This window comes from Pollicipes pollicipes, unplaced genomic scaffold, assembly GCF_011947565.3.
Source record: "Pollicipes pollicipes isolate AB1234 unplaced genomic scaffold, Ppol_2.1 Scaffold_7262;HRSCAF=8765_pilon_pilon_pilon, whole genome shotgun sequence".
NCBI classification, from domain to species: domain Eukaryota; kingdom Metazoa; phylum Arthropoda; class Thecostraca; order Pollicipedomorpha; family Pollicipedidae; genus Pollicipes; species Pollicipes pollicipes.
The window spans coordinates 3,682,909-3,697,149 of record NW_023597055.1 but is presented as its reverse complement, the minus strand read 5'-3'; the positions used below and the strand labels follow the sequence as shown (position 1 = coordinate 3,697,149).

General features: G+C 53.3%; 1 protein-coding gene across 1 annotated transcript in view; it reads left to right on the top strand.

Moving 5' to 3' along the window:
• Positions 1-14,241, top strand: part of LOC119114105 (17-beta-hydroxysteroid dehydrogenase type 6) — a 94,100-nt gene that overhangs the window by 70,099 nt on the left and 9,760 nt on the right. The window contains exons 2-7 of the mRNA XM_037238322.1: positions 1,795-2,096; positions 4,962-5,174; positions 6,795-6,983; positions 8,982-9,114; positions 11,499-11,610; positions 12,991-13,045. Of these exons, the coding sequence (XP_037094217.1) occupies positions 1,889-2,096; positions 4,962-5,174; positions 6,795-6,983; positions 8,982-9,114; positions 11,499-11,610; positions 12,991-13,045 (910 nt within the window). The 5' untranslated portion in view covers positions 1,795-1,888. The remainder of the gene's footprint in view (positions 1-1,794; positions 2,097-4,961; positions 5,175-6,794; positions 6,984-8,981; positions 9,115-11,498; positions 11,611-12,990; positions 13,046-14,241) is intronic.

The window sequence follows — 14,241 nt, the reverse complement described above, 5'->3', positions numbered from 1 at the left end:
TGTTCCCGTCAGAACGATACAGTCGACTACAGAAGGTCCGGCTCCACTCCAGTCCACTCGGTCCACTTCACAAGGCTGGACTGTGTCGTTGGTTGTCTTCTCTTCCGAGCGCTACCTGATAAGGTTGGCTGTGCGAACGGCACCTGTCTGGCTGGCCGGACAGTGCTTGGGCGGGCTAGCATTCTGACTGTCTGTCGGACCGGACGGTGCCACGGCCTGCGTCAGCGGCTGGGCAGTGCTGTCTGTCGGGCCAGACAGTGCCACGGGCTGCGTCAGCGGCGGGACAGTGCTGACTGTCCAGCCGGACAGTGTCACGGGCTGCGTCAGCGGCGGGGCAGTGCTGTCTGTCCAGCCGAACAGTGCACGGGCTGCGTCATTAGCGGGGCAGTGCTGTCTGTCCAGCCGAACAGTGCACGGGCTGCGTCATTAGCGGGACAGTGCTGTCTGTCCAGCCGGACAGTGTCACGGCCTGCGTCAGCGGCGGGACAGTGCTGACTGTCCAGCCGGACAGTGTCACGGCCTGCGTCAGCGGCCGGACAGTGCTGACTGTCCAGTCGGACAGTGCCACGGCCTGCGTCAGCGGCGGGACAGTGCTGACTGTCCAGCCGGACAGTGTCACGGCCTGCGTCAGCGGCCGGACAGTGCTGACTGTCCAGCCGGACAGTGTCACGGCCTGCGTCAGCGGCGGCCGCGCCGGGACACGCTGGGGAAGCCTTTGCCGTATCTGGCCGGGCGGCCGGCCTGCACAGCCGGCCTTATCGTGTCAGTCGGTATCGGCGCCCGGTGCCGGACAGACGCGTGTGGTCGCCCTCCCCCCCCCCCCCCCCCCCCCCGCTCGCACATCCACCACGCCCTCAGACCGAGTGAAGAGTGGGCGTGGATTTACGCCGGGAAAAGCGCCTCCGCTGCAACTTTGTGGAAGGTGTGTTTGTTGTCGGCGTGTCCAAACGGCATGCTGCCTTTTCTGCCAATGCCAAGTGGTGTTGGTGACGTTTCCAAACATGTTTTTGATCGTTGTCGCTGAATGTCGTGGTGGCCGCCAATTCCCCGCCCGCTCCACTCAATAACACCGTTCCGAAAATCGCGTGGTAATTGTCAACCCCTGAAAGCGCTTGGTGGTTTACAGCGTCTTGAAATGGTATACCTTGAGGTGTCGAAATCGCCTCAATGGCGAATCAATCGCTTACTTCATACAAACGCTGCCTAGGTTGTCCTCGTCACTCTATTGTATTTGTCATTTCGCACTTCGCCAAAATACCTAAGGTAGAGAAAGAGGTCAAGTATGGGTAAGGGATGGGGCGATTTCTTAGCATTGAACGAGTCTAGGAAAAACTTGGTTTGCAATCTTCGTCAGTGACGAGTTGCTGCTATCGATGAGAGTAGCCTGATAACTATCTCCATATTAGAGCGGATGCTGGTCATAGGACTTTCCCATGTGTGCTCGCTTTTCGATAGAAGCAAAACAACCATGGCTGATCCTTGAATTAGTTGTATTGAACGTGACAATACAAATAATCTCAGCATGATATATTGGATAACTTTGTATGTAATGAACTAGTGAACCTGCTGGCATGTACATAGCGGTAAAGTTCACTTTGTTTGGAAAATCATCGTGACGTGGAATCATGCAATGTGTTTCAGTAGAAGGTTGAAAGTCAACGACCAAAAAAATGACAAAGTTGCGCATTCGTTGAATATCCGAGTAAAGGCCATCAAGAAATCGAAGCACGTTCAACATGCAAAAAGCTCGACCTCGAGTTGATCTGAGGGTTTGAAGCATCGTTTTCATTTCAGATCTTTGAAAGGCGGAGCACATCAGCGAGGTACAGGCTGCCGGAGGTCACCGGCACAACGCCCGTGCTGCCATCTGTGATCGCCCTCCGCAGTCATGTTTCGGCTCCAGACGGCACTGCACGTCGGCGTATTGTCAGCCACGTACGCCGTGCTTCGACTGGCGGCGTTTGGGCCATGGATTCAGGAGCTGGCTGTGTTCCTATTGGCCCTGCTGGTCACATCGTTCTTCATTGATGCACTGCGACAATTTCTGCCCCGTTACGTCATAGACCATCGGTCAGACAAGGCTGTATTTGTGACAGGTGAGTCACTGTCACTGATGACGTTGAATGATAGTTGTTTCAATGCGTTTGTCCCATATCTTTTTGATGTCTGTAAAGACGCTATTTTACGTTCTTGCCGGTGAAGGACCCACTCAAAAGGGATACTTTTAACTCTCGGTGCATACTTATCGGTTGACTATGTCCTACGTGGTAATGTCGCGTGGTATGTCTTTATGACGCCGCGTTTTTGAGCATTCAGAGCCAGAACTGCGCAAGTCTGTTTTAGCGTTAAGCGTTAAACGCATTGCTAAGAATCTGAAAATATCAGTGAGATAGGATGGATCGTTTTCACTTTCAAAAGACGATACTAATAATTGTGAAAGGTGTGATTCCGATTATGCGTCAAAATAAATGGTCACCTCTTCATGATAAATTCAAAGGATGCAAGAAGGGCAGTTACTTTCGTTAGGCTACTCTGTTTCAGTTATGTTTTGCATTATTAGGCTAGTTGAGGTTTCCACTTGGTTCAACGGTCGGTAAAAGGAATATGTGTGTATCGGGACCCGAGTGATCCAGCGGCGTTAAAGAAAGGGTTAGAGGGGGGGGGGGGGGAGGGGGAGACAGGATTGCGATTGAGCGACGGGGAAGACGGTGTGAAAGTGAATCGGTAGCCATTCGTCACAACGTCGTTTAAGGTCCGCCGCAATTCGGACTGCGGGAGACGTGGCTTGTTTTCGGCATTGATTCCGCTGCTTGCGGTTCAAGATGCAATGTGTGCGTGTGTGTGTGTGTGTGTGTGTGTGTGTGTGTGTGTGTGTGTGTGTGTGTGTGTGTGTGTGTGTGTGTGTGTGTGTGTGTGTGTGTGTGTGTGTGTGTGTGTGTGTGTGTGTGTGTGTGTGTGTGTGTGTGTGTGTGTGTGTGTGTGTGTGTGTGTGTGTGTGTGTGTGTGGTGTGTGTGTGGTGTGTGTGTGTGTGTGTGTGTGTGTGTGTGTGTGTGTGTGTGTGTGTGTGTGTGTGTGTGTGTGTGTGTGTGTGTGTGTGTGTGTGTGTGTGTGTGTGTGTGTGTGTGTGTGGTGTGTGTGTGTGTGTGTGTGTGTGGTGTGTGTGTTGTGTGTGTGTGTGTGTGTGTGTGTGTGTGTGTGTGTGTGTGTGTGTGTGTGTGTGTGTGTGTGTGTGTGTGTGTGTGTGTGTGTGTGTGTGTGTGTGTGTGTGTGTGTGTGTGTGTGTGTGTGTGTGTGTGTAGCTTCCTCACTAAGAAATGACTCATGTTAACATGCGTTGATCAACTTATGATCTTATATTACTCGCAACGCCCTATTGAAAATACTACACATACACACGCAATGAAATACGACAACCCCCAATGCTACGGACATATATCATTTTAAAACAATTTCTTATGGATGTGATGAAGTGAAGTTATTTATCCCTCCGACGCTTAAAGGCCTGGAACCTCAAACCTCAAGAGTTTTGGAACCTCAAAGGGCCTGGACGAGGAAATATATCTAGAATCGGGGGACCTACAAATGAAAGGATGAATGCTACACAGGGCAAAACTGTTGTTCCCGGAGCACCCCTTTAAACTCTCGACTTCAGCATGAAAGAATTGATAAGTAGAGCTAAGATAGTATGCGCTAAAGATAGCCGTCCATATTGAGCTAAGCTTTAATGATTCCGGAATCAAAACTGAAAAACTCGTGCCCAGTCCAGGGACAGTAGGTGTTCGGCACAACGAAGTGCGTAAACGATTACCGTCTTTGTACATGAGGACGTCCAGAGAAGTAATTTTGCTGTCTGACTTCTTTTCTTTCGTCAATCTAGTGCCTGGATGCCTATTTCTAAGAAAAAAATCAATAAACAATATTGTGAGACCTGTCCTTAAAAAGACGAAAGCAATGGTCAGCATGCCTGCGATAAGAGAAAGGGCAGAATTCGGTCGAACAGGAACTATGCCAGAGTTTTTCATAATTACGCATACAAGTTTTAGCACACGTTGGACCCAAAGTCAGACCCATACCCACCCTCTCTTTCCGTCCATAAAGCTTGCCATTGGAGTTGAAAAAGCGAATTCGTCACAGCGAATTTGAGGAGGGACCTGAAATATTTCATGCTTATTCCTATCGCATCAGTGTTTGCCGAAAATGGGCTTCTAACACAAATATCGATCGTCTCTTGTAAATATATGTTAGTGAATGAACTAACTATATTGTAAATAGCCAAAATTACGTCACCATTTAACTCTACGCCTGCTAGTTCATTGGCAAATTCATTGAAATTTTAATATACTTATTCCTAGCTGGATTTGATAATTTTAGAGTCCTCACATTTTAGAAACGTTCAAAGCTGGATGACATGACTTCATCATGTCTGTTAGAAATTGTGATAAAAGGATATATGTCTGTAAAGTTGGGCGTGCCATTCGTGTACCACACATGCGTCATTGCATGTACATAGGTGGTATTTTTTATTTGTCTGTGGGCGTTTTAAATCCGTCATGGCTTACACTGCACGTGTGTGTTATTTTGCCTGATGATGCAGCCGTTGTTCTGTGAAACGCGCGGCAAGTAATATATATATATATATATATATATATATATATATATATATATATATATATATATATATATATTACTTGCCGTATATATACTATATTACTTATATATATATATATATATATATATATATATATGTGTGTGTGTGTGTGTGTGTGTGTGTGTGTGTGTGTGTGTGTGTACGTGTGTGACTCCATTGCCTCTTACGGCATCTGCCGTGTTTTCCCCGCTACCGTGTCGGACAGTCCTGGCACACGCCCGCACCTGAGGCTGGATTCCACTGTCCCTCACGGCTTCTGCTGCACCTCCCCCGCCGCCGTACCGGACAGTCGCTGACTCCTCGGCACCGCAGGCTGTGACACGGGCTTCGGCCACGCGGTGGCGCGCCGTCTGGACGCTCTCGGGCTGCGCGTGTTCGCCGGCTGCCTGTTTCCGGACGGCGAGGGCGCGCGGACCCTGCAGCGCGACTGCTCCTCGTCGCTGACCGTCGTCGCCTGTGACGTCACCAGCCAGGAGCAGGTGGCTGCCGCTGTGGTCCGCGTGGGAGCCCTCCTCAAGGATACCAGTAAGTCCTGGGGGAGGCCAGCAAGCCTGGGACACCCTCCTTGAGCATGCCTAGGTCTCCAAGGTCGAAGAGTGCGTGCGTGCGTGCGTGCGTGCGTGTGTGCGTGCGTGCGTGCGTGCTGTGCGTGCGTGCGTGCGTGCGTGCGTGCGTGCGTGTGTGCGTGTGTGTGTAGAATGCTCCAAAGGATACCTGTCTTGAAAATTAGCGATGAGCCTGAAAATGTTGCTGAATGATGACTGAGCCTTGAATGTTTCCAGTGAGTCTAGTGTTGTTCATGTGTACTGGTGGGTCCTGGAAAGGCTCATCAAAAGAGCCTGGTAAGTCTAGCGAGTCCAGGAATGGGTCAGGTGAAGCATGGTTTACGAGAGTTATTCCATTAGAGATCACACTCGAGGACATCTGGCGCACGCCTGGCGTGCACACAAGAGCGAGGGCGGTGTGTTAAGTCAGTCATAGACCCTGGGGGCAGCCAGTGCAACAGGCATTTCGCGTTCCTTAATACCCTCCCATGCTGAAACGGAAATACCAAATGATCTCTTTGAGTCAGCCAAGTAGCACGACCGCTTGTAATGATCTGTCGTGGGGTTGGCTCCCCTCGGAAATGCCAGGGTGTGCGGGCAGTCATGAGTGGCTGCTGGAACTGCGATTGTAGTGCCTCGTTTGGTAACACGTGGTCAGATCAGAGCGCTGACGAATCAGCGAGATTGACGCTTGGACGCCTGCAGTTACAGACCACGCGCAGACCACGTACCCCTACGATAAGAGGGAGAGTGAGAGAGAGAGAGAGAGAGAGAGAGAGAGAGAGAGAGAGAGATTATGTATATATATATATATGCATATATATATATTATTATATATATATATATATATATATATATATATATATATATGTAGTACTATAAATATCATTTCATGACGCCGCATAGTAATAGCCACGTGTTCCTGTGATCTTCCGTGCGCCAGTGGGGCCACAAACACAGTTACATCCACAAATATGCCACGGCATTGGCCTGCCACTCCACGCACACCCCGTTAGGGTATTGATCGAGATATTGACTTGCGTTGCCTGTGTGCGCCGTCAGTTAGTTGTCAAGCGCATATACGTCAGAGCACTGACACACTTGGGACTACAGTAATCGATTCACGAATTACTATTATTATTGTTATTATACATTATATATATATATATATATATATATATATATATATATATATATATATATATATATCACGTACATCGGTTTGCATGGTGCCATGATATTGTGCATAGTTGGTGTTTTGTTTATGCCCTTTTTTTGCTTCCTTTGGTTATGACCAAATGAGCTGTGCTCTACGCCTTATATCCCACCCATAATTTACCATTATCAAAATAACTATCGTCAAAATAGCGTTTTGCCGCTTACTTTCCCTCGAAGTGATCAGCAAATCCATGCAACATTTTTGGCTGACACGCACCGTTTTCCGCCGTCGTTTTCGCTCATTTTGTTCTCTATTACCGCATGGCAGAAACGTACCGTCACTGCGGGCCTTCTGAGTATTCCGCGTACCGCAACGAACTCGCGACCTTTCGTTCGGTAGAGGTCACAGGTCACAGGTCACCGGTGTCCGCCTCCGTTTCAGAGCTGCACGCGGTGGTGAACAATGCGGGCGTCTTCACGATTTCGGAGGTGGAGTGGTGCTCCCTGGACATGTACCGGCGTCTGTTCGAGATCAACTGCTTGGGCGCCATTCGCGTCACCAAGGCGTTCCTGCCGCTGGTGCGGGCGCACGGCGCAGGGGGCCGGGTGGTGATCGTCGCCAGCTTGGCAGGTCAGCTCAGGTCACGGGCCAGGTCAGACTGATGTCAGGTCAGGAGCGATTGCCGCTGGCGATCAGTCACCCATTCCGCAAAGCTATTCAGGACCTATACAGCACGGTTGGTTTGGTTAAGCATGTTTGGATTCAAGCCCCACAACGACACGCACTATAAACGACTTAATTTCATCGCGGTGTCCGCGGTGCGTAACCACCACTGCGGTCGGTAGGGTCAAGGTCAGGTCAGGTCAGGTCAGGTCACTTCCAGCTGCCGGTCACGTCAGCTCAGGCCACTTCCACCTGCCGGTCGCGTCAGCTCAGGCCACCTCCACCTGCCGGTCGCGTCAGGTCAGGCCGCGGCCGCCTGCCGGCCACGTCAGGTCAGGGCAAGCTCAGGTCGCTGACCGAGCGGCGCGGCTGACGCTCGGGCGCCTGGTCTGGCAGTCACAGGGACAGACCACACACCGTGACTGGGTCATTCAGCCGAGGAATCATAGTTTCAGAAGTCGTTCGATGTCGTTTCGTAATTTACGTACCAAATTCGTGTTTAGGGCCAGAATTGTTTTCAGGGGCAATGGGTATAAAAATGGCATGCTGCTGCCTATTATCAACTTCTTGCATAACATTTCAAACTATCACAATAGTACAACACGCATCCATCTACACCAGACCACCACGAAACAGTTTGTTCGCAATACGCCCAAGCGCTTTTGCGAGCAGGTTTGCCTGAGCCTAAAGGCTCAGATTCCAGGGAGCACAGCTTCAGCGCGTGCCTAGCCGTCGGTGGCAGATCCCGAAACGCGCCCGTCCCGCACTGCACTCTGCCCGCACGTGGTGTCGTGCTGAAACACGATCTGCAACATTGCAACATGACCTGCTGCGTCTCAAGAACCGGTGGCAGGCGCGTCGGCCGTCCGTCGCCATGCTCCAAGGCATCCGGACTCGCGTCGTTTCGAGTGCAGCGCTGTGTGTGTGCGGGGGGGGGAGGGGGTCGGTGGGAGCCGTAGCCGCTGACGCGCCTCATGGCACTGCTGGCTTGGCCTCGTGCCACGCGTCAGCTGTTCGGCTGCCGCGCGCACGCTTACAACGGCTGGACAGCAGCAGTACGGTACAGATGTTACGCGATGATGAGTGTATCAAGCGAATGCCTTGAACCGTGTGGAAGTTGACAGAGCGCTTGCATACCCGCGAGTGTTTTCAAATGAACTCAAACATCGTCAAAGGATGCGACATTTGTCGTTTGTTAACGGCCCACCGCATATTATCGACTTGCTTTTCAAACGATGCGAACTAAACTGCGCCTTACAGTTTACAAAACTGTTACGCCTCTTTTTTAAAGTTGATGGACGGGGACGTCACTTCATATACTTCGTGAGAGACTGCTACCCCCATGCTGAATTGAGAAAGGCAGTTCAGATCAACCTAAAATGGGGCGTCATTCCTCTGCAGGAACATAATTTTGAATCTACGAAATATTGCAAAAAGTTTGGTATAAATTGTAGCATCGAGGATGCAAAGTGGCCGAAGTGCGGGAAAACATCAAATTTTGAGAGTGGGTTGGGTCAGCCTTTTCAGCTGAGCTCCGCTCCCCCCCCCAACCGATTTTATAAAGTGGCACCCCTGTTTGTGGATACCGGCTGAGGTGGCCCTGATCAAGTCTTGCCTCTATATTGACCTCCCTACATCGCTCCGATCCTGTCTTAAGTCTGATCAAATGACCTGATACGTAGGTGACCTTGTCAGCTTCATTATCTCGTACGCTACATCAAATGGCAGTTATGACCCCTCTGACACATACCTGATCTTGGATGACCCTGACCTTGAGATGCCTAATCTTGACCCCAGGTCGGTGCACTATACCGGACTTGTCAGCTTACTCGGTCTTTAAGCATGCCACCATCCCCTTTGCCTGGTGTGGCCCTGAATTGAACTCGGTCTGACCTTGACCTCGGCCTTGACTTGCCATCTTGTTTGCTATGGTCTGACTCTGACTCCACCCCACCTTGACCTCAGGCCGGTACACCATCCCGGGCCTGTCAGCTTACTCGGCCTCCAAGCACGCTACGATCTCGTTCGCGGACGGGCTGCGTCGCGAGATGCACAAGTTCAACATCTCCGTCCACACGGTGGAGCCGTCCACCTACCGGTAGGTGGATCAGTCCACGCGGAGCTGGCGCGAGTCAGCGCCGGCGAGCGCAGCTGGCGCTGGGGCGAAGATGAGCGTCTTCAGACCACCCCGTCCTGCTGATTCGGCAGCTTGATGGGGAGTTCACGAGACGGGTAGCGCGGGAAGGACTGGAGCGATATCTTCCGCCCTGTCAGTCACACATACGGTGCCGCGTCAGTCAACCTAAATTGCTCGCTATTTGGAGACAGGGAGCTTGCGGAATGAAAGTTAGTCGTTTTTAACACTTGTTCATTAAGTGGCGAACGCTCTTGTAAACACTCGCTTTTTCGCCGTTGGTTCTGGTGTCAGCGCGGCGGTCCGTTTTGTCCCTTAGAAGTGTGTGCTGTTCAGTTTAGACGGAGCTTTCGTGCTCAGTCGGTACCTGTCCATTCGTGCCCCTTGTCCTTAAAATCAAATGCCTACCAACAAACCGGCCAGACGGCAGCCCCCGTGCGGTCGACAGCATCTCTTGAGCCGGACTTCGAGCGTTACTGGACTGCATCTTCTGCGTCGGGCTCCGGGTGTAACTGGGCTGTATCTCCTGCGCCGGGCTCCGAGCGTTACTGGACTGCATCTCCTGCGTCAGGCTCCGGGTGTTACTGGACTGCATCTCTTGCGCCGCATTCCGGGTGTAACTGAACGGCACCTCCTGGGCCGCACTCCAGTTGTTATTGGACTGCATCTCCTGCGCTGAGCTCCGGGTGATGTTGGACTGCATCTCTTGCGCCGGGCTCCGAGCGTTACTGGACTGCATCTCCTGCGCGAGCTCCAGATGTTACTGGACTGCATCTCCTGCGCCGGGCCCAGGCTGTTACTGGACTGCATCTCCTGAGGCCGGGCTCCGAGCGTGTCTGGACTGCATCTCCTGCGCCGGGCTCCAGGTGTTACTGGACTGCATCTCCTGCGCCGCTCTCCGAGCGTTACTGGACTGCATCTCCTGCGCCGGGCCCCGAGCGTTACTGGACTGCATCTCCTGCGCCGTGCTCCAGATGTTACTGGACTGCATCTCCTGCGCCGGGCCCCGAGCGTTACTGGACTGCATCTCCTGCGCCGTGCTCCAGATGTTACTGGACTGCATCTCCTGCGCCGTTACTGGACTGCATCTCCAGTCCAAAGCACAGATCACGTTCCGTGTTCCGTCAACAAGCTACTTGAGCCGCCGACGGCGTGACCACAGAAATAGCGTCGGCAGGTGGCCCGCGGCCGGACGCCGCTGTATTTGTTGGCGGCGGCCCGCAGCGTCGAGTCGACACCTTCGGCCCCGGCCGAGGCGGCTCGGGTGGTTAGCAATCTCGGCCCACGGAGGTGGACCAGCCGCTGTCTACCGGGCGAGCTCGTGAGACTAGAAAGCGGGCCCAGACTGGTGGAGTCGGCGTTTTGAGAGAGACTTCAGGAACGTGTCACGCTCCTGTGCGGGGTGTAGTGTGTCCTGTTCATGACCTCCAGCTGGCGTTTTGGGGCCGGCAAGGTGTTGGTCACACTGCCGCGGCTCGGGCACCGCAGGAATGGCAGCTTCTCGTATTGTTCAGTGAGTTTGAAGTCGACCTGCGGCGCCTCGTTTTCGGAGTATGATGTAATCATGCAACAGCCCTCCCCAGGTTTGAATGGCCGCCTCTGGGCGCTTTGACGACCGCAGACGGTGGCACCTGGCGCCATTTAGTGGTACTAGTAGTCCTGTACTCTCTCGCCAGTAGTGTAACGACGTCAACTGGTAACCTCACCGACATGGATATATGGAGTGCACTGATTCCTGAGTAAGATGGTGCCACGAGTCGCTGACATGATCGCCTGTAACCCCATGTTTCTGTGTGTTTACCAAGTGATTCCGCCAGTGCCGTCACGCTCGTTGATCTGCCGCTCAGCGATAGTGCGATGATGTCCTCACGTCAGTCTGAGTTAGTTGACGAACTGCCCACAACGGGACGTTCTAATCTTCGTAAGGTGGCAACGCGAATTGTGAATTAATTGTTAAATGATGAAAGCACCGTTTCACTGAACAGCGTATTCCCGGCTATAATTTTCTAGCGGTTGCTTAAGAGCCCGGCCGGCAATCGTTAGCTCTGGGGCCAAAAACATCCGGCCATTACGCCAGAGCCAAACTCACAGGCATTGGCACCTGTGCCCCAGGCCTCCTGCACCTCCACTGCAATCGCCGGAGTCTGTTCGACGAATCGTTTTGCCCCCAAGAGATGACGTTGCACCGTGTGATTCGTCGATGGAGAGCAATGACGTCTCATACCGCGCCGTTCACGCATCCAAGCTATGACGTCACGCCGCAATACGCGTCGATCGCGAGTGATGACGTCACACGCATGCCGTTCACGAGTCATCCCGATGACGTCACATTGTCTCCGCGGTTGCAGCACGCCGATCCTGTCCGAGAGCGTTCTGGAGGGCACAGTGAAGAAGGACTGGGACGCCGCGGGCGAGGAGGTGCGAGCCTCATACGGAGAACACTACCGCGACGAGTTCAAGGTGAGACACTGTATTAAAGCTGTCATTCGTCCTGCTTCCCTCACCCGCCGGCTTCATCAATGTCATACCATACGTCCCGGCAGCGTACCGCCTCGTAGAGCAAGCTGCGGACCGTGGGTCAAAAGACGGTTGAAGTGGCGACTGCCAGGCGCTCGCACAATCTCCAGAGAAGAGCCCCTGTGCGGAGAGTAACAGGTCGCTAGCGAGTGTCTCCCGCAAGGGTCTCAGTAATGTTCACACCACTCACCTCTTTCCGTTATGCCATGCTTCTAAAATGGTTAAACGTGGTGAAAAGAACCGTAACTTGTTCAAACCCAATCAAAATTTGGAGTAGCTGAGGTTCCTCAGCGAACACGATGTTGACAATCTATGCCTTATGTACTCGGCACACAGTGACTTCCTCCCAAGCGTCCGGACACCAGCTGTTTTTCTTGCAACGGACTCACCGTCGACCTCGCCTTGGCCGGGCTCGAGCCGCGTCGTTTCGGGATGCTGGTGTCCTTACCTGACTGCGTGCGGCTGAGCGGTAGTTCTCAGTCCTTAGCCCGATGGGGCGTCCTCAGTCTTCAGTCCCAAGCGGCAGCCCCCGGTCCTCAGTCCCGAACGGCAGACCCAGCCCTCAGTCCCGAGCGGCAGTCTCAGCCCCGATGGGCGTCCGCAGTCCTCAGTTCCGAGCGGCAGCCCTCAGTCCTCATCACCGAGGGGCCTCAGCCTCAGTCCCGAGCGGCCGTCCTCGGTCCTCAGTCCCGAGCGGCAGTCCCAGCCCTCAGTCCCGAACGGCAGTCCCAGCCCTCAGTCCCGAACGGCAGTCCCCTCGGATGAGCACCAGTGGCGGACAGTCCTTCGTCTTGTTAGGGAATGCCACCCACATGCCCATCTGCGCAGAACCGATGTGCCCGCACATTCTCGTGTATATTACTGCACCCGTTGTGATGCATGATTTCGAGATGTGTGCCCGTGGGCCGATTTGAAGGATGGCGTGCATTCCGATAGGGACACTCAATGTGTTTTTTTTCATGAAGACTGGTAGCGGCGCGCCTTCAATACGCCATTCTCGATCGTTCCACTGTTTGATTATGACATGGGTAGCAGATTGCCAGAGTATTTCGTGAGGCGATAAAACACGTGCCTGTTTCCCGTAATCAGGTGATGACCAGCGTGCCTGCAAGCATCCTCTGATTGTGCAGATGTTAAACCGAGCACAGACTCCAGCACCTGACCCGAACTATTGGCAACCGAGCGTTTTCCGCGCTGTGTTCATCACATGGCCGTGGCGTTTCCATGGCAGCGGCGCCGGTGGTAAATCGTGGACGTCACTGTTGTATAGGTGGCGCATGGAGCGACAGTGTGTTCAAATCTGTTTCGTTTCGCGATTTTCAGGTGAAGTTCATGGGTGATACTGAAGAACGCGAGGCCGGCGAGCAAGATCTACGAGGTGGTCGACGATATTCTGGACGCGACTGTCGGCGTTGAGCCCCGAGTGAGTGCGGCGTCATGGAATCGTTCCCTGCCCTCCAGTGGGCCTACGCAGCCCATGGAAGGGGCTGCTGTAGGTCCAGAGAGTAGAAAGTCGCAGCCCACTGACCTCATCAAGGCGTGTACTAACGACAATGATGCGAAGGATGCGAACGGTGTCAACAGTGTGGGCCGGCACGGTGCGAGTGAGTCACTGAACCCATGGCAGAATTGCCCCGTCTTATCCTCAAGTGATATTTTTATATCTCAAAGCGGCAACACTGTGTGCGTGGATACCCGCCTCGACGGCGCACTGGTGTCTGGTTTCCAGCTGCAGCTGGAAGCTCCAGCTCCAGCTGCAGCTCCTCGTTTGGCGTGTTCATGTGTGGTTTGACACAGCTGGCGCGTGTTGCAGTCTCGGTACCTTCGTCTAATGTATCTCGTTTCATGTGTCCGTGCGTGGTGTGACACGGCTGGCGCGTGTTACAATCCCCATACTTCCGTCTAGTGCTCCTCGTTTGACGTGGCCGTGCGTGATTTGACACGGTTGGCGCGCTTTACAGTCCCGGTACCTTCGTCTAGTGCTCCTCGTTTGACATGTTCATGTGTGGTATGACACGGCTAGCGCGTATTACAGTCCCGGTACCTCCGTCTAGTGCTCCTCGTTTGACGTGTTCATGTGTGGTTCGACGCAGCTGGCGCGTGTTGCAGTCTCGGTACCTTCGTCTAATGTTTCTCGTTTTATGTGTCCGTGCGTGGTGTGACACGGCTGGCGCGTGTTCCAGCCCGACACCTCTGTCTAGTGCCCCCCGTTTGACGTGGCCGTGGGTAGTTTGACATGGCTGGCGCGTGTTACAATCCCCATACCTCCGTCTAGCTCTCCTCGTTTGACGTGGCCGTGCGTGGTTTGACACGGCTGGAGTGTGTTACAGTCCCCGTACCTCCGTCTAGTGCCCTCGCTTGACGTGGCCGTGTATGGTTAGACACAGCCAGCGCGTGTTCAGCCTCGGAACCTCCGTCTAGCGCTCCTCGTTTGACATTCCGTTCGTGGTGTGACAAGACCGGCGCGTGTTTAGTCTCGGTGCCTCCGTTGAGTGCTCATCGTCCGTGTGTAGTTTGACACGACCGGTGGGTGTTGCAGGCGCGGTACGTGCCCAGCGCCGCGGTGACGCTGCG